Below are 21,183 nucleotides of genomic sequence, written 5' to 3'. Positions count from 1 at the left end.
GTAATCAACTTTTCCTAGTCTCTCTATAATTTCATATGGACCTTTCCATTGCATTTGTAATTTGTTACTGGCAGTTGGTAAAAGAATAAGAACTTTCTCACCTTTTGACATTTGTCTGTTCCGTGCTCCCTTGTTATAATACTTCCGGTATTTCTCTGACGACTTTTGTAGATTCTCTCTCGCTAATCTGCACGTAGCTTCTAGTCGTTCCTTCAAATCAACAACATACTGGTATGTAGTTCTAACCTCTGAATCTGCTACTTCTTTAGTCCACAACTCCCTCAAAATCTTCATAGGTCCTCTAACTTCGTGTCCGTAAACCAGTTCAAACGGTGAGAATCCTAAACTCTCCTGTGGTGCATCACGGTAAGCAAACAATGAGGCTGATAGATACTTATCCCAATCAGTAGGACGTTCCGCACATAACCGTCGGAGTATCTGCTTCAATGTACCGTTGAACCGCTCGACCAGTCCATTGCACATGGGGTGGTACGGTGTCGTTGTTAACTGTCGTATAGAAAGTAAACGACTAACCTCTGTCATCAGCTCGGATGTAAATTGTGACCCCATATCCGTGAGCATTTCCTTCGGTACTCCTACTCTACAAAATACATCTACCAGAGCCTCAGCGACTCGTTCAGTGTCAATTCCTTTTAAAGCAATTGCCTCTGGGTAACGGGTAGCAAAGTCAACAATAGTCAAAATGTAACGATTACCCTTACTGGTTGCTGGCTGGATAGGTCCTACCAAATCGACAGCTACACGTCTGAACGGTACCTCAATAATAGGCATATCTCCGAGTGGTACCTTTGTAGTCCTGCCTTTCGGAGTAGTACGTTGACAGATGTCGCATGATCTGCAGAATCGACGTACGTCCGCTTGAACTCCCGGCCAATAAAATTCTGCAAGGACTTTGCTGGCTGTCCTGGAAGTACCTAGGTGACCTGTCATAATAGATTCATGAGCAAGCGAAAGAACTTTAGTCCTATATTTCTTTGGAACAACTAGCTGTGTAAAACGTTTACCATTCTGATGTTTATCTGACTGGAAGACACGATAAATGATACCTTTTTTACTAATGTAAGATACCTTGGAGTCGTCGTCTTGTCCTACCAAAGAGCGTATCTTGGTTAACGTCTCGTCTTTCTCCTGTGCTGCCTTGATGTCGTCAGGACATATCTCAGCGTCAATAATATCTGGAACATGAAGAGATTTAGTCTTCTTACCTTCCTTTTGAGCTTGTTGCCTTGTCACTACTGCATGCGCTTGATAAGGTGTCCAGTTTCTATCCGGATCCTTTGGATCTCTTGCGTTGGGGATGTTCCCTATGATCAAGGAAAACAATGGATTTTCTAAACACCAAGCGTCTATTTCACCCACAAAGTAAGGAGTGTCTATTTTCACTCGCGCAACAGGTGCCTGAATCCTAGATCCATCCGCCAGAACACAAATTCGATGATTTCCCGTAAGCTGAACATCATCTATCAAATCCCTACGAACTACAACACCGTTACAACCAGTGTCTCTAAGCACTGTCACAAAATGTTCATTTAACTTGCCCTTACAGGTAGGCATATCTTCAAGATATGCACTAACGTTACACGATGAAGTGTTTACAAGGTCCATTGAATTTGACGCCATCGAAAATGTTGATGTGTTTGTAAAGGAAGTAAAAGTTCCACACTTGCCTTGTAATTCTGAGTTCTTTGTCGTAGATTCCTTTTCTGTACGATCGACGACAACATTCAATGAGTTCCGGTTCTTCTGAGTCTGGTGGCACTGAGATGCTATGTGGCCCAGTCTGTCACACTTGAAGCAACGAACTTCTTTCTTCATTGGAGTTTTCATGGGTTGAAACTTCAATCCTGGCTTCTGATCTCGCTGTTCCTGTTCTCTCGATGCCTGACTTTTTCCTGGAGAGTTCTCTTTCTTGCTAAAATGAACTAATGTCTGAATGTTAACATGCCTTGCCTCTCTAAACTGATCTGCTAAATCACACATTTCTCTGATGTTTTTCGGTATGCGTTCTTTCAAAAACAATGTCAATTCTTTGACCAGTCAAGTTCAGACTCTGTCCATATTCTGCAAGTTCTTTCAATGTCGACATTGTAATAGAACTTAATTAATGCCCAGATTATCGCATAGCACTCTTTCTCGATTGTAGAGTAATTTACCTGACATTTGGAAAGTTTCTTGCTAGCGTATGCGACAGGTTTCTTCACACCATCTTCGTACTGCATCAAAACTGCCACAACACCACGATCTGACGCATCAGTCTGTAAAACAAAGCTTTCATTTAAATCAGGTAGTTTAAGAACTGGTGTTACCGTTAAAGCGTTCTTGAGAGTGATGAATGCATTTTCCTGAGGTTCTCTCCAAATCACTTTGTTCGGCTGGCCTTTCTTGGTAAGATCTGTTAAAGGCGAAGCAATAGCTGAAAAATTCGGAATGAATTTACGATAGAATCCTACCAGACCTAAAAATGATCGCACTTGCTTCTTCGTTGAAGGTTGGGTAAAGTTGTGAATGGCGGAAACTTTGTCAGGAAGAGGTCTAAGTTCTTCATTTCCTGCAATATGTCCGATACACTCAAGACTCCGGTAACCAATAAAACACTTACTTGGTTTCACAGTCAAATTCGCAGCACGAAGTCTTAGCAGAAGTTCCCGAATTACATTAACATGTTCCTGAAATGTTCGAGTGTACACAATCACATCGTCTATAAAGTTATCCACACACTGCATTCCGTCTAAGAGCTTACGCATCAGGCGACTGAAACTTGCGGAAGCGTTTATCAAGCCAAAGGGCATCACCCTGAATTGAAACAAACCAAGTGGCGTTTGGAAAGCGGTGATCTCCTTCGCTGCATCATCCAAAGGTAACTGCCAGTATCCCTTAGATAGATCAAATTTGGACACATATTTACAGCCAGATAATTGTACATAAATATCATCAGCACTTGGAATGGTTTCTGCATCGAAAACAGTTACTTTATTAATTGCACGAAAATCGATACAAAACCTGTTCGAACCGTCCTTCTTTTTCACGATGACTATCGGGGAACTGTATGGACTCGTCGAAGGCTCGATCACTTCGGCTTCCACCATCTTTCTTACCTCGTCACAAACAACGTCTTTTGAAGTAAACGGCCCAGTCTGTCACACTTGAAGCAACGAACTTCTTTCTTCATTGGAGTTTTCATGGGTTGAAACTTCAATCCTGGCTTCTGATCTCGCTGTTCCTGTTCTCTCGATGCCTGACTTTTTCCTGGAGAGTTCTCTTTCTTGCTAAAATGAACTAATGTCTGAATGTTAACATGCCTTGCCTCTCTAAACTGATCTGCTAAATCACACATTTCTCTGATGTTTTTCGGTATGCGTTCTTTCAAAAACAATGTCAATTCTTTGTTACACATGAACAGAAACTGATCTCTGAGTATCATATCGTAGAGGCCATCAAAAGTCTTGTTAACTCGACCAAGTTCAATCCACCTATCGAGATAACTACCGAGACGAACAACAAACTGTGAAAAAGTTTCCCCTACCTCAGGTCTGCTCTTACGGAACTTTTGACGAAATCCATCCTCCGTCTTTTCAAACCTTTTTAGTAACGCCGTCTTCAAAGCATCATAGTCCAACGCTTTCTCCTGCGGCAACAGTGCATATACATCCAGTGCACGACCTCTGAGTAGTGCGCTCAAGTTAACAGCCCAACTGTCAAACTTCCATTTCTGTGCTGCAGCGTACCTTTCAAAACGTCTCAAATAAGAATCAATATCATCCTTAACTTCATCGAATACAGGCATTTTTGGAAACTTTGCATTACTAGGATTTTCTGATTTCGTTTCTGACTCCTTTACAGCTAACTTTTGCTCTAAGGTTTGAATAGTTTGCATGAATTTACTCTCAATCTCTTCCATACCTTTCTTTTCCTGTAGTTTGAGTTTCTCAATTTCAAGTGCTTCTCTACTGAGATGATACTCCCTGTCCTGCTTCTCTTTCTCCCTTTCCGCCGCTCGTAGCTCACGCTGATGTGCCTGTTGTTGCTGTATAAACTGCTGCAAGTCCGCACCAGTCAAGTTCAGACTCTGTCCATATTCTGCAAGTTCTTTCAATGTCGACATTGTAATAGAACTTAACACTAACTGACTAAATATGAAAAATATTACTACAATCCAGTAGAACAACATTGATTTTCAAAACAAAAATGAAATGTGGAAAATCTTTCTCAAAAATGTGTATACTTGTATCTCAACAGATAAATTAAGTATACAAACTCAATTCATACGAAACAAAGCAACGGTAACCTAGCTTTCTCCATTTGGGGCTCCATCAATAAACCAAGTACTCACACCCTGAGACTGTCAAAAATCTACAAACTCTTTGACTGCAAAATACAACAAAAATGATTAAAGAAAAAAAAACATAAGTGTAATATACAAAAATACTCCTGACTGAACAGACTAATCATCCCACTTCTGACACCAATTTGTCACGACAGATTTTTTCTATTTACAATTTTTTTTTATCTATAAATAAAATCAATAAAAACAATATTTACAACATATTTTTACAGCTATTATTTACAATACACAGAAATTAAAGTCTCTATTAATCCTCAATATCGTTGACTCTAAACCACGTCTATCCAGACATGACCCGTTTCACGACGGACTCCCGCCAACTGGCTCCCAGTGGGTATCCCGGTCTGGTAAGTTCATTGCCAACACACACATGGATAGATTAACCTTGGATAACATCAGGAACCTTTGAATTAAATAACATTTTTTTAAGTCACAAGCCACGTATACAAAAGAAAAACTCAAGTCACCATTGACTACAATTGCACTTATGGCACACCATACAATCAGTCCCGGTAATTTTAACCGAACACTATTATAATAAGAAAAACGTTAAGAATACACAACATCTTAACAAAAGTGGTTTTAACTATTAAACCCACAACACCGACTTTATAAGCGGCAAAACAAAATAGCCTACGTGCGTATATAACTCAGTACATTGCACAAAAATAGAACAATAAACGCATGAGTAACTCTACCCAGCAAAACCTGTATACGTGAATAGTAACAAAAACATTAATTAACTCAAGTTCTTAAATAATTCTACGTTTTAAATGTATTACTCAAAAACTTACATATGAAATAAAAAAACAAACTTACCCCTTTGGAGAAATGGTTACCGTTGAAAGAAAAAATTTAGCCACTCATCTTGGACTGTATGTCAACCATTTAAAAGCTATGAAAACGTGGACCCTGGTTACCTGGTCAGCTATGCAGCGATTTAAATACCCCAAAATACAATAGGTCGTAACTGACCAATACCTGCAAAACTTAACTGAGGTTCAATAAGGTAACAAAAGTATAGAGGTCCAGTAAAGGGTAAATAAAATAAAAACCATAAACATAATGTAAATGCAATTAAAATTAAATATTGATTGTGACACAGCATTGGGTGTACTATTCCACTCACACGACTGTTCCAGTATCTGTCGTAGGAAAAAATGTGGTCAACACAAGATTTCCATTTTCTGAAACCGGCCTGCTCCTGTCGAAGTATGTCATCTACAGCAGCTGTGATGCGTTGTAGTATAGTTTGGCTAAAGACCTTGCTGGTGAGATAGAGAAGTGTAATCCCACGCCAGTTAATGCAGTCTCCAAGGTCACCTTTCTTGGGCAGCTTGATTATCACTCCTTTCTTCCAGTCATCTGGGATATCTTCTTTGTCCCATATATCTTGGATGATACGCTGCAGTATATAAGGTGTTTCTCTTTCTTCTGATTTCAACATTTCCGAGCATACAACATCTTCTCCGGGGACTGTTTTAGTTTATGGATTGCTTGTTTTACCTCATTCACTGTAATGCAGCCAGTTTCTATCTCAGGGTCTGTCTCTGCCTCATCTATATCAGGGAGTATCGGTGAATCTGGTCGGTTCAGAATATTCTCCAAATGTTCTCTCCAGCTCTCTAGTTTTGCCAATTCCTCTGTTATTGCTGAACCATCCTCTGCTTTTACAGGAAGGTCTTGGTTGGGACCGTGATCACCTCTTAGTTTCTTTCTGATCTGATAGACGGTTTTCATGTCTTTTCTCTCAGCGGCTTCCTGTGCGTCCTTAGCGAGTTGCTCTGTATAGTGGCGCCTATCTTTCCTTGCTGACGTCTTCACTTCCCTATCTTTCTTTCTATACAAGACAGCTGCCCTTTCTTTCAATATGGGTGACTTTGCATCTAAGAGCTTCTTCTTTAGTTGTTTTCTCTCTTCAATGGTAGTCCATGTGTCTTTGGATAACCATTCCGATTTAGCATATTTCTTGTAGCCTATGACTTCTGCAGCGGCATCCTTTATGAATTGGTGGAATTGATCGATAGTGATAGCTGTCTCGTCCTGCAGTTTGCTGTAATGATTCCTGAGAGTAATGTTAAACTCTTCTCTAATGCCTGGGTCCTTGAGCTTGCTGACATCAAATTGCTTGTTTTTTCTGGAACCGATTTTGGCCTTTCTCAGTTTAAGCAGATCTATGCTATAACAAGATTGTGTTCACTACCGATGTCGGCATGGCGCACAGCTCGCACGTCCTGCAGAGAGTGCCTTCATTTACTGTTAATTATAATGTGATCAATCTGACTTTTGGTGCCTCCATCTAGTGATGTCCAGGTCAGCTTATGGATGGTTTTATGGGCGAAGAAAGTACCACCTATGACAAAGTCATTTTGATGCATAAGCACTCGCTATGGAGACCTTCGTGTATCGGGAGTTACATGTAAGTCTGACATATAGTAGACGTTCATTGATAGGCTTCCATTGAAGGGCCGTACTGGCAAGCTTGTGGCTGATAAAAAGAGAGCTACTCCTTCGTGATGGTTATTATCGCTTCGTCCAGACCATATAATAACTTCCTCTGAGTTCAGTCTCTCTTTCCCTGTTCCTGTCCATCTGACTTCACTCATGGCCATCAGAGATAGGTTGTACTATTTCATCTCATTTACTGCTTGGGCAAGTCTTCCGGTTTAGTATGATGTCATGTCCGAACATTCCAACATCCAACTCGGATGTGGTGTTTCGGTGTCAGGAGATCTGCTTTCGGGTCGTGAACCGTCATAATTCCAGTTGTATGGCCTGCTTCACTCCGTTCACCAGTTGAAATATGGTTCCTTGTAGTCGTTTCTGTAGCATATGTGGTTTTTATGAGGTGGGGTTTCTGGCCTACTCTCAACCCTCCTCCTATCTCATCCGGGCTTGGGACCGGCAATGGCAGAGTTATCTGTTAAAACTGATGTCTTTAATTTGTTATAACAAATTCCAAAAATTGTAATAAGGAATTAAATTCGTTCAAACGGATTCTAAAAATTGTTAATATAACAAATTCGTTGAATTCGTTATAACAGATTCACAAATATTTTTCTAAAGGCCCCAATTGCTGAATTTGATTAAACGACTTTAATTTATTATCACAAATTTCACAATTTGTTTAAACGAATTTAATTCGTTATTAAAAATTTTAGAATTCGTTTAAACGAATTTAATCTGTTAGAAAAAAAAATTTTGAATTTGATAAAACTTATTCAACAGATTTGTTATAACAAATTAAAGTAGCTATAACAAATTCAAAAAATTGTTATAACGAATTATATTCGTTCTAACAAATTCGACAATTCGTGATATCGAATTCAAAAATATTTTTATTGGTCCTAAATACGCTTCCGTAAATTTAGCATACCATGTGCTTTTAAAGTGATACCTTGAAGAAGAGAAAATTCGAATTTTGCATTGATCCAAATGAATTTTTCTTGCAGTTACCTGTGGATCTACAGTCCTTTGCGAGTTGCATTTTGCCGCGGACAACGTTCTCGTGATGACATGGACTTGTCACGAAATATTTATCTTTTAATATAGTTACCCCTACTATAAAAATACACAGGGAGGAATCTAAAAATAGGAGATTCGCTACCACAAATTTTGACCGGACTTTCTGTCTGGTTACTGGGCGACTTGCGTTGCAACCAAGTAGGAGTGAGTGGGGTATAGATTCGATTTTTATATTCTTCAGTCAAATTCTCATCAACGCGTATTGTTAGTCATATAACTAATCTTTTTTTTCGACATTGGATCTGACGACAGTTCTTTCCATATAAATTTTCGGTGTAAATGGAATGCAGCGCTCTGATTGGACGCTTTCCGTAGATAACTCGCACTCAAAGTAGCTCTCGAATTAAAAAGTAAGGGAAAATGGAGATCGCGACAGAGAGTCACAACGTCCTTATTGGACCAGCAGCCACAGGAAAAAGTCATATTAGAACCATTCCCAGCTTAGTTTGGACTTTCAGAAAGGCGTGGCATTCTCGACGTTACGTTTGTGTATTGAATAACCAAGTACATTGTCTCGTCCTCCAAAGAGGTGGAGCTTAAGTCGTCTCGTCGTTTTGAACATCAGTTTAAAGTTCCCGATGTTTTTTAATTTCTTAACCAATGAGAATCTTTTCGCCCTTTGACAGGCGGTAAACATATAGCGCCGAGAAAGCCACGCCTTACTGAAAGTCCAAACTAAGCTGGAAACGGTTCTACGAAAAAAAAATAGCCATGGAAATGAAAAACAATGGGAAAATGTAGGGCATGACGGTTCACAATTTTTTTGGACTAAGGGATGGTCGGTACTCCAATGAGGAATTTGAGTAAACGAATAATGACAGATGTAAATTATCATGTCGAAACTCATATACAGCCTACAGATTGTGTAATGATTGATGAAATATCCTTGTTTAATGAAAGTTGTTAATTTGAACAAGTAGAATATGTCTGCAGACATGTTCGAAGGGAGAGCAAGTCTTTTGGAGGCATACAGATGGTACAATGTATTGTATGAAGATTTTGTTCAGCGCAAACCTGTTGAACCTTAGATTTGGAGATCCAGGAGATTTGATTATATCAAATACAAAATTCATTTAAAACGATTTATTTCACCCGGCACTATAGATCCGCGCCCAAATTTTCATATATTGATTTTATTCACTGTAAGGATTGACATGCTTAGTGAATGATATGTACGCTTGTAACATGTTTATATAAATATTACCAAATATAAGAAAAATACGTACCATGAAATCACAGCTGTATTGTTTAATGCCATCATGACAGTTTAATTTTCCCTCCGTTTTGGTGCACTAAATTCGAGAGCAACTTTGTGTACGAGTTATCTACAGAAAGCGACCAATCAGCATTCAACGCCGAACTGTCGCCAGGTCCAAATGTCACCAAAAAAAGATTAGTTATATGACTAACGATACGCGTTGATGAGAATTTGACTAAAGAATATAAAAATCGAATCTATACCCCACTCACTCCTACTTGGTTGGCAACGCAAGCCGCCCAGAAGCTAGACAAAGTCCGGTCAGAATTGGTGGTAGCGAATTTCCTATTTTTAGATTCCTCCCTTGTGTATTTTAATAGTGGGGGTAACTATATTAAAAGAAGATTAATTTTTCAAAAGACCTAGCAAAAGTTGTCTCGAATGGATCACTAAACAAATTCCCTACACAGGACAATAAAATCATTTCCAAAGATAAGGAAATTTCTAAGGTTGTCTGAAGATTCGAAGACTCATATTTTACTTTTTTCACTTGGAAAAATATCAGTGGTTTCATTAATAAAAAAGATAATTATTAATACAGGATTTGAATTCTTGATTTAAGATATTTGTTACAATCGTGTCTCTTAGATAAACACTCTACAAAAGACAGTGATTTCACAGGATATACACATTGTCAGTCGGAAACTCCAGTATCTTTCTAAAGTTTTTTTTATCACCATCAGGATATTCTTGTGAAGAGCTAAAATTATCTTTAAACGAATCATTTTTGGATACGAAGTAACTAGATCTTATATTTTCCAATTCATATTTTCATTTCAAGACTTTCATAGTTTTTATTTTATTTATTCTGAGAAACAAAGGCAGAATTCTTACAAATAAGTTGATATCAGCGAGTTTTTAATTATTGTGCCTTGTTTACAGCCAGCAATTAGCAAACCAATGGTTTTGTTTGAAAATACAAAAATATTCATTATCAGATATTTAACAAAGAAGATATCTATAGTCATTGTTTATTTCAAACTTTTGCTAATTTTCTGTTATGATTATATATAAAAAGCTAATAAAAAAATTATAAGTAAAAATTACATTATATGAAAAAACTCAGATTTATTGCAACACGCTTTTAAAGCCTTAATTTTATTGTGTATGGAGTGATAAACAACTTCAGAGCACGTGACAATTGTTTTTATCGGTCATCCTTCAATCAAAGATCACTTCTGACACTTATCTTTGAAATTTACATATTTTATTTACACACACCTTGATTAAATAGACACAAATATGAATAAAATATGAATAAAATAAAGCATACTCTACATCACTTCAAATAAAAGTTTATTTTCATTATATTTAGCTCCACCTCCTCTGCTCTACATTTTTTTTTTCTTAATCTAAAAACAAATACATTGAAGCAGCAGCTAAACCATTTGAGTAAAAAGTTTATTCAAAATTATTTCTACAGGAAATTGTGAGAATTTGCCGGAAATGAGTGACATTTGTCAATACAATTAAACCTTTAACCCAGATTTTAACAGTTTATTACTAGTATTTCAAGAATTCGTGTATTTCAAATAAATAACCGGCAATTACTTCAGGTAAAAAGGTCGTGAAACAGTTATATCTAGCTGTCTTGAATATCTATAATAAAAATGAACTCTGTTGAATCAAACTGATTTGTCGTTGTCATATTCGGTGTTATATTATGTATAAACATATGTTCTTTTTGGGGGGAAAATCTTGCATACACGATTTAATAATTTTTATAGAAAATACAAGAAAATTAATTCAAATATAAAGAAATATCATGTTAAAATGTCATGTTGATTTAAAATATAGGACATATGATTAACACAATTCCTTATATATCCGTTGATTATAGTAAATAGTAAAATAAACTTTCATTTTTTTTTCAGTATTTCTTGCACCACTACCATACATAGTCAACATAGAGTTCGCAATCAACTTGAATTTTAAAAGAATATAACCTTTTAATTTGTGATTTACATTTATCAATACTTATTAAAACGATATTTTGTATCTATCTTCATAAAAAGGATATGGTGGATACAAAAAGACTCACTTTCAGGTTTTCATGCATTTGGATCGTCGATCGAAAAATGACAATACATCGCAAACAACAATAGACCCTAAACATACAGAGATGACTAAAATACCAATGAAACCAAGGGTCCTTGATGTCGGACGCTCATCTTCGGCACATATTTTCCTTCTGATGAAGGAGTTCAGGGATGACTTATTCACCATGAGGAACGACTGTATTTTTGTTAATTTTTCCTCCAGGTTTGAGAAGTTGGTTGTCTCTCTTTGGATTCCGTTGCAGGATTCTCCTGATAAACATGAGCACCGTTCTTCTGTAAAGGAGATATTTTTAGTCTCTACTCTCTTTGTATAGTAGTTTAATACGACAGTCGGGTGAAATTTTGATGTTACTTTTGAAGAAAGTTCCTCAGTTGTCTTTTCAGAATTGTAAGTGGAATATTTCATTGAAGAAGGAATTGCATTAACTCTTGTCCAAATGAAATCTTTTTTATCTGCATACTTTGTACGAAGAACACATATCTCATGCTCGGATTGTAACTCCCAATGTTCAGAACTGAAAGGAATATTGAAAGAAAAGAAATATCCAGGATAATGAATTTGTTTGGAGAGTCCGCTTGAATTGAACAGAAAGAAAGTGTTCTGGTCAGAAGAAACAGATGTAAGAGATATTTTGCATCTCTTCACTGTTTCAGAACCCATACATGAAAAATGAAAAGTCTTTCCACAGTGAGTGTTTGGTCTAAGCTGATATCTTACGTTTTTCTCTGCACAAAACACAGAAAATGAAATACCAGTTGATTGCAAAATGACACGGTTTAGTGGAAGGGAGCTATTGAGTTTTACAGCATGACCCTTTTGAACAACAATGTCTACCTTTGAATTCTCAATCAATGTGTCATTAATGAATACTTTGCGAAAAAGTTCTTTTGGAATAGTGATATTAAGGTTAAGATCGCTATCAAGGGGAGATAATGCGGCGCACATGAATTCTTCGCTTGTATTATAAACCGTACTCATATAATAGGTTTGTCCAATTCCTCACCTAGAACGAACTTGATAAAAACTTTTGTATGCCAAAGTTGATGTTTTGACGTATGTTCTTATTTCAACTCCTACCGATGTTGGCGAGCTGACAAAATACCCCATTCTCGGGTTTACAATGAGGTTATGCCATGTAGATTTTGTGTAGTTTTTTATATTTGTAGACAATCCGTTAAAAAGACTTGCACTTCCGTTTATTGGTATTGTCACATTAACCAAGATAAAACTGTCGGGTGAGCGATTATACTCCTTGGTCAGGAAAAGTGGAAAAAAGGCACGCATGTGATTGTTACCACGAACAGCTTTTAAAACAAAAAAGAAAAAAAAAGATATTTATATATTTATGACATGCTTTATATGTTCTTCATTGATAAATTATCACCTTAAACCTTGTACTATTTAAAATTGTTCTCATTATATTGATTGATTCACAAAAATATAATATTTTAATAGAGCAGAATTTAAGAAAAAATAATTCCGAATATTTGACACAGATGGATTCTAAGTGATTTATTATTATAGCATCCCATTATTTAAATTTCAAATATAAATTAATATTTCTCGCGAATGAAAATCTTATTTTTATTTTTAAAAATTCTGTTTTAAGAATTTTTTTTTATTTTGATTTAATTATATGTATACATATGAAAATGTAATTAAACATCTACTTACTTATAATACCTGTAAAGATAATAAATGATAGCATAGAACATTATGGTGTACAATCATTTGTACAGCCATTTGTGCTGTATTTGGTATACATGTATATTCGTTCAGCATAAAATATATGTAACACTCTTTTAAACCGTGCCTAATGATGATTACTACCTAATTTTTTTAACCAATCCTATTCCATTTTTCTTGATAAATTGATAAATTTATGTGGCACTTTTAAATATCATCGCATTGGTTAGTTTCCGGATTAACCTTTAATGAACCATTGCGAAATCGAAAATCTTTTTTAATTAAATGTAAGGATTTGAAATTGAAATAGCAATTGCTATGATGCACAGTTTTAGGTCAGCCATTTAAATATTTGGTAAATAGAGATGATTGGTAATCAATTTTCACGACTTATTAAATGTTCATATCTTAGTAAAAAAACAATTTCTTCAACTACAAATTGACAGATTTGGAAAGTAGAATAAAAATATTTTTCTTATTGTCAAAAACAGTTAAACAGTTTGATTAAAGCCAAACGATAGTGTATATATACAACTTTTCAATGTCTGTCCTCAGTTAAAATATAAAAAGTAAAATATATAGAAAATTTTGGATGCTACCTACCCGTTAAAATATTTTTTTAAATTTCAAATCAAATCATTTACATAAAAGTTTTTTTTACTTGAGTTCTTATGGACAGTAATAATTGCAGTAAATTTTTAATATTCAACAATTATTCACGCCTCTAATAAATCATACCATAAAAAGAAAAAAAACATTTTATACCATACCAAAAAAGTATATTACTTTTTATTTTACTTAAAGGTATACATATATCACCACTCCCTCCTACCCCAAAAAAACTTACAACCAGAGAACAACAACAAAAATGTTAATAAAAATCATTTATTTGTTAAACTTGATGCCACATAATAAGTCAACTCAGAAAATCTTTCTCTCACATTTGTACAGTACATGTACAGTTTTCGGCATCATTTTCAAAATATATCACGTGTCGTTTATATATTTTTAGCCGGGCTTATTGCTCAAAGAGCAATTGCCGGCTTATATCATCCTGTTCAAGGCAGGAAGTCAACACCATAGTCGCCATTATAAAGTTACGTGCAAAAATATAGTTCTTAATCTTAATCGCTTTTGAGATAATACAAACGCTAAATAAAGTAACAAAAATAAGTTTTATCTATATAAATAAACATTAGTAGTAATGACTTTGAAAACTTCAGTCCTAAGTCAAAGAACATAGTTCATTAGCGTAAGGATTCTTGATAATCAGTGTTATCGTAGTTCTCAGACTGGCCTGTTTGTTTACATTCAGCTGATTCATTTAAGAAATTCATTCTACTCAGTCTGTAAACGAGCCCGGCTCTCAGTACTTCTGAGTACTTTGATTATATTCCTGTTAAGGGGGATGTACAAGCCATATTGGATCTAGTCTGGTGTAAAATAAGAAATACCAAGAATGCGCTTAATACACTTCTAAACTAGCCCAAAGTTACTCAAAGTGTTAATGCACTAATTACCTACTGTTAGAGACCAAAATTAGTAAATAATTAAGTTTATTTTGTTTTAATTAGGAGGAAATTAATCATGTTAGAACTGCGCAGCTACAGCATTCACGAGATGAAAAATGCATTGAAAAGGGTGTTAGTTTGATTCATTGATAATATGGCTACAACCATTTGTTTCGCTTTTTTCTTATCATTATCCATAATTCTTGAAAAATTGATTTTTCATATGGGTGTCTTCCTGAGGCCATGTGTTTATTTCGTCCGCCATTCCTCTGTCACACAGAGTTCGAATAACATTGATTTTAGAATAAATGCGACCATAATAACATCAAGACAAGAAATTGCTAAGTAATAATCATTATGTCATATTACTTACTACTGTTATTTGTTGCATCGCATCGTCTGAATAATGAAAAAACGCGATTTTAACCCCACTCCAGCAAATCGGGAAAAACTGTTCTGTTTACAGCTCGAATTTCCTTGCTAATATTATTCCACTGAGCACGTGCTTGGCATGTGCATATATCTGCTGTGGATAGATGCGTTTATGACCATGATTATATTTAATTTTTCATGGAACAAGTCTTGATAATTTGTTGATTTCTTTAAAACTCAATAAAAAAGATAAAAAATGTCCTAAACATATGTGTTTACGTCGGGTCTTTTTTCTGTGGCGATAGAAGTTATTTTCAAATGGGGCACTGCAAGGAGGATGCTTAGCATTTAATTTGGAAAAGTTAAACTATATGCAGTGCATGAAAAACAAATTGTAATTACATGTCTTACATTCGAAAAGTTGGTACATTGTCTATTTTGTTCAGCTGTTAGACAGAAAAAATAGGCAGTTATAAGATTTCCTTCAGGCACCTCACATAAATAGCTAGATTGTTTGCAATGACCCACACATTGTATGGAGTAATGTTTGGACATAAAAAAAGCATCATGTCTCATAATGTTGACAACGTTGTAAGCTCTCGCCCATTGAACACACGAAGCTGTTTCTTTGAAATTTAGAAGCAAGAACAATGTTTGCAAAGAAAAGTCCATTGCATATGCTGTGTCTATCATCGCAAAAAAACAGTGAGAGGCTATAGCCCCCCTCCCCCCGGAAATCCTATGTTTGTTTTTCAAAATAGTGCCAAAGATTCAAAAAGTTACATTACTTACAAAAAGTTTCATTACTACTTATGTGATGGAACATGTACTAGCCTTATAAGACCATTTGTTTTAAAAATATTCGGTTGCCCTCTCTCCCGATCTACTGCCTAGAAATGGCCCGACTCAATTTTTTTTTACATCCCATTACACGATATTTTTTTTCTTCCGTCAACAAATATGTTTAAATTTTAAGGAAGTTTTTTCTCACCTATAAATACCGACCCAATAATTTTTCCCTGAGTTGGGAGGACCACCAAAAGTCATTTTAAAGATGGTATAAAATATTTAATTATGTTGATTTTTTTTCTTTACTCTGTAAAATTGTAATTTTGACGAAATGGGCAAATAGAAAAAAAGTTTTTTTTCCCATTAACCCACGCTGAATGATTTCATTCCTTTTCCAATGTTGCTCCGCTGTAATGAAATTCACAGGTGCTTGAGGACAGGACCCCCCCCCCCATATACTAGTAGACCCCCGGGCCTGTTCGACTTTTTTCACATAAATTATATATGGATGACACGTTTGTGATAGAATCTATCCTATCAATTCAGAAAATTTGCTTAAACTTACATTTTATTAAAATATCTACCCTCTCTATATATAAATTAACATATTAACCATCTGCCTTCCTTCACTAAAACGATCTATCCAATCATTGATTGAATTTATAGGAAGTCATTTGTCTTAATATATTGTGAACAAATTCTCATACGCTACTTCAAAGGCATTTTTAAGATATGCCATAAATATTTTAGTCGTTTGTTCCACTCTGTTCCGAGTTCCACTGAGACAACCACTTTTCGTCACAAGTAGCTGCATAATGACGTCATTTTCACATTGTGAGCAAAACTTTATTCAGCATATGCTATTTACAGAACTTGTGTTTGGCTATGTGTGCACCAAATTTGTTTCTAATCTGATTTTTTTTTTATAGATACACATGTATCGAGATAGTTCGCGAACTTTTTGATCACCCCTCGTACTAGTGTTACTAAATATACTAAAGATACTAAAACAAGGTCATTCATATCGATTTTATGTGTTTAATTTCTTTGTGTTTCAATGGTGATAATAAAACTTTTGATAGATATTATAAGTTATCTGTGACAAACTTACAAACTCTTAATTTTTAACTTTGATGGTGCTCATTTTTCCTTACCTGGAATCAAAGAGTTTAAGATTTTTTTTTATATCAATACGTACACTATTTAACAACTGTACAATAATAATACTAAATAATAAATAACTTCAAGAAACACTATAACACATTTCCTCTTTTAAAAGTGTTCATATTATTTGAAATATTTTGCAACTGTTATTCTCTTCTACATTTAAAGATTGTTATGTCCCTCCATATTAAGAAGAGGTCTGGAAAACAAAATTCTGTACTAAAAATAGACCACGTGTTGCTATCCATGAACTACTTTCATGGTTCTTTTCACTCTTTTTGAAAACAACGATACATTGTTTTGAACTTGAAATTATCATTTAAAAGTGCAAAATTTAGACATTTTCTCAACAAATGGTTGTAGAGAGAACATTAATGCACAGTTTGCGTATTTTTTTGGATTTTTTAAGGCTTTGCTGAATTCTGTAGCTGCGCAGTTCTAAGGAGCATATCAAAAGCATTTTTCTGCAAAAGTATAGATTATATATATGCACAACATGCATTCAGTTATGCATATTTATTGTATCTTTATCATAAAGACTTAAAATTGGATCAAAATATAATGTATTTTAGCCATTAGAAGAAATGTTTACATTTCGTTCTCACTGCACTAAAGGTGGCCGTACATCCCCCTTAATGACATTTTATACGTAAACATGTATATATGTACGTGTGCATACCTTGTCTAGAAATAAAATCAATTGGATTTTAAAGATGGCGACGAAAAACTAATAATGTGCACGGGGTGTATGGATTCTGTTGTACGTTATTACATATCAACAAGGTACATACATATTTATAAACCAAGACCCAAGTACCTGTGTACGAGGGTTGTATATCCCATCTGTTTACAGAGAATAGTCACTCATCTGTCTTCTACCCTGAAAGGGGGGTTTGATACTCCCAACTAGATAAAGTGCGATATAAATCCCATCATAACTTGGGAAAAAGTATTTTAAAGTTATTTATGAATACATGTATATGGGTGTTTAAAAGACACTGTTTATTGTTCGATATGTGTTATGCATTTTGTTTCCATACTTTGTGTATTTCTCACTCTCAGTTCAATTTCACTATCACTATTGCAGAAACCTAAAAAAAGTCAAGGAAAAAGAGGGCTAGATAAACCAAACATAAGAAAATAAGCATTTTTGCTTATGAACAGTAAGACGCCCGCTTCAAATAAAAAGCATCAGCGCAACCCTTCAAACATCCGAAGCCCCAAAAGTAGAAGGCTAAAAATAAGAACTCCCAATAGGAATCCTGTTAAAAAAGTCAGAAGAAGTTTAAAAGTTTGACTTCGAATTATATAAATGTGGGAAAATGGACATTTTGACGATTTTTCAAAGTTTATGAAATATGTTATCTATGGGACATTTCTTTCAATTTATATTTCGTGCTCTTTACTGTAAGGTTCATTTCTACAACAAACTCTTCAGAGATGAGATATTCTGACTTATCAAAACTATTTAGGAAAACAGGTTACCGATTATTCCATGCAAATTTCTGTGCTTTGTGGGAGGACCAAAAAATATAGGTCAGATTTTGGATGGTGTAGAAAGGAATGCTAAAGCCAGAAAATGCTGTAGATAAACTTTGCTGTTCCAAACTACAACAAAGCAACGAGTAGTTCTTCCGTCCTGTTTGACCGGAAGTAACCTATTTCTTTTTTTTAAAGATTAATGACGTTTCAAATGATTTAAATCCTCCAAATTTGTGTTGATAACTGCAGAAGTAATCCATTTCTTGCTACTTCCGGTTCGAGCGGAAGTGCCGTCGATGGACTGAAAATTAAGTTTTATGCTTTCAATGACAGACATTACTCAAAAACGTGCCAAGAACGGCAAAAATATGCATTTTCTGACTACTTCCGGTTTGACCGGAAGTGACTTCTCCGGACGTATTTTGACGATCTCAATAGACTGAACTTGACATTGTAAACAACTTTGCTTCTTCCATGTATAATAAATTTTCATTACTTTTTGAGATATCGAGAAAAAAATTTCGGCCCCTGTAGATCCCTTATTTTAGGGACCAGCCCTTTTTCGAGATATCATTTGAAAAATCTTGTAATTCTGCACAAATTTTGTTCTATATCTTTTAACAAAATATTTTTAGTTTTGAAGAAAAAAAGCAAAATATGTGTAAATTTTCACACTTTTAGGCTTTCTAATTTTTGACCCCTATATGCCGCCATTTTGAATAGAGAAATCGAAAAACACAAACCGATGTGCACAACTTTCATCCTTCTATTATCTAAAATCATTAAAATTACTGTTCCAGCTTTAGCCGTCTCCGAGCCTTTGTCTGGAAATAAAAGCTTATAAATTTTCGTTTACAGGGAAATAACTCAAAATCGGAAGAGAATTTTTGAAATGTTTGATAATATTTTGATAAAATTTAGTAAGGTATATAAGCTCTGAAAACTTTAGCAAAATCCATTGAGAAATGAGTGAGATATGAGGCTTCAAAGTTGGCGTCTAGGAAGTAGAAGAAAAAAAGAATAAGAATCTTTACCAACAGAATCATTAGAAGGTCTTCCGTTTCCAACGGAAGACCTTAATTAAATACAAGCAATGCCCCCCCCCCCCCCCCCACACCGGCCCCGGATGCTCTAACTTTGTTATTAAGGATCTTAAAATTTCAAATGATTTCAAAAATAACGAATACATGCTTTACGCAATTGCAAAAAAAATCTCTGCAGGAGTCGACACGAAAAGGGTAGATGTTGACATGTTCGGTCATGAGAGAGGTGTAAAACTGTACGAACGAAAAGAGAGTCTATATTCATATTGATTGATCGTGTATTGTTTAACGTCCCTCTCGAGAATTTTTCACTCATATGGAGACGCCACCACTTGCCGGTTGAGAGGTGCAAATTTTGTCCTATACTCGGCACTAAGGGCCATTGAACAGGGAGGGATCTTTTTCGTGCCAGCACCTACTGCGACATTGGACCTCGGTTTACACGGTTTCATCCGAAGGACCGGTCTGTAATCCTAAATCAATGCTTTCTTCCGTAAATATATACATGTACTTTGCAACGAAATAGATTGAGATATTAGACAAAAACGTACCTCAAACCCCTTCTCGCCGCTTCATAAGCCTACACTACATCCCGTTCACAACATAGTATACACCCCGCATGTTGGGATATACACGGTGAAGAAGAAATTACGTACAATGGGAAAATACATGTTACTGTTGAACCACTTTATCATTAATTAGTATAAGGTCAAATTTCTTAAAATGAAAATAAAAATTACATTACAACCAATAATTTTTTAGGGTTCTGTTTGAAACAAACGCCTATTGTCCATTTTAAAGTAGAGCAACTTGTTTCAGTTAATCATTGACATTAATGTAAAGTTTTTTGACGTCTTTTCGTCGCCCGCGTGGCGCAGTGGTTAGAGCGTCTGCTGTAGAGTTGCGAAGTAAGGAGTCAATCCTTACGGCGCGGGTTCGAATCCCACTGTAGGACGTGGAGATCGGTCCTTCGAATGAGACCGTATAAACCGAGGTCCCGTGTCGCAGTAGGTGCTGGCACGAAAAAGATTCCTCCCTGCTTAATGGCCCTGAGTGCCGAGTATAGGACAAAATTTGCAGCTCTCAACCGGCAAGTGGTGGCGTCTCCATATGAGTGGAAACTCTCGAGAGGGACGTAATCAATTCTAAATTGAACATATCTTTTGAACAGTAGGTACCAGGACATTTATACTTCACATATGTATTTTTGTGGAAGGACCTTTCATTGGATACCAACAACCTTGACCAAGGAGATTTCCGTACTTGTGATAAAATTTTAACCTTGGCCATAACTTTTGAACGGTAAGGGATACGGCTTTCATACTTCACATATGTAATTCCTGTGAGAAGACCCTTCATTGGATACCAAGAACTTTGACCTTGGAGTTTGACTTACTTTTAAAAAGCAAACCTCGACCATAATTTTTAAAGCTAGAGCTATTGCTTTCATACTTAACATATTTAATCCTTGTGACAAGGCCTTTCATTGGATAGGAAGACCTTTGACCCTTTCACCTTGACCTTTGAGTTTGACCTACGTTTTAAAATTTAACCTTGGCCATAACTTCTGAAAGGTTAAAGCTAGGGCTTCCATACTTCACATATGTATTCTTTGTGGCAAGACCTTTCATTAGATACCAATTACCTTGACCTTTACCTTGGAGATTTCCGTACTTGTGAAAAAAACTTTAGCCTTGGCCATAACTTTTGAACGGTAAGGGATAGGGCTTTCATTTTTCACATATGTAATCCCTGTGAGAAGACCATCCATTGGATATCAAGAACTTTGACCCTTTGACCTTGGGGTTTGACTTACTCTTTAACATCTTTAATCTTTACAGTAACTTTTGAACTGTTGGTGCTAGGACTTTCATACTTACCATATTCCATATACATGTATCATCTTTTTGACAAGGCCTTTCTTTAAAA

At 35.6% G+C, this 21,183-nt stretch overlaps 2 protein-coding genes across 2 annotated transcripts; both read right to left on the bottom strand.

Annotated features, from left to right (window-relative positions):
- Positions 1–3,112: 3,112 nt before the first annotated feature.
- LOC134276299 (uncharacterized) lies at positions 3,113–4,189 on the bottom strand. The gene has a single exon (XM_062758555.1). It carries the CDS (start codon positions 4,187–4,189, stop codon positions 3,113–3,115), a length of 1,077 nt encoding a protein of 358 aa, XP_062614539.1.
- Positions 4,190–4,371: 182 nt separating this feature from the next.
- Positions 4,372–6,975, bottom strand: LOC134276298 (uncharacterized). Its single transcript, XM_062758554.1, has 4 exons — positions 6,905–6,975; positions 5,870–6,542; positions 5,493–5,768; positions 4,372–4,386 (listed from the first exon to the last, which is right to left on the bottom strand). The coding sequence occupies exons 1-4, from the start codon at positions 6,973–6,975 to the stop codon at positions 4,372–4,374; spliced, it is 1,035 nt and encodes a 344-aa protein (XP_062614538.1).
- Positions 6,976–21,183: the final 14,208 nt, after the last annotated feature.

Source organism: Saccostrea cucullata, unplaced genomic scaffold, assembly GCF_032062105.1.
Source record: "Saccostrea cucullata isolate Sc308-1 unplaced genomic scaffold, CSIRO_AGI_Scuc_v1 ctg5965, whole genome shotgun sequence".
NCBI lineage: Eukaryota > Metazoa > Mollusca > Bivalvia > Ostreida > Ostreidae > Saccostrea > Saccostrea cuccullata.
This window is presented reverse-complemented; position numbering and strand designations above follow the sequence as displayed.

Excerpts from the sequence above, each read along its gene's own strand:
- LOC134276299 (XM_062758555.1), bottom strand. The coding sequence starts at position 4,189 with ATGTTGTTCTACTGGATTGTAGTAATATTTTTCATATTTAGTCAGTTA.
- LOC134276298 (XM_062758554.1), bottom strand. The coding sequence starts at position 6,975 with ATGGCCATGAGTGAAGTCAGATGGACAGGAACAGGGAAAGAGAGACTG. Across the intron at positions 6,543-6,904 it reads TCAGAGGAAGTTATTATATG|CATAGATCTGCTTAAACTGA; the intron begins GTCTGGACGAAG and ends ATCTTGTTATAG. Across the intron at positions 5,769-5,869 it reads GCTGCATTACAGTGAATGAG|CGTATCATCCAAGATATATG; the intron begins GTAAAACAAGCA and ends TATATACTGCAG.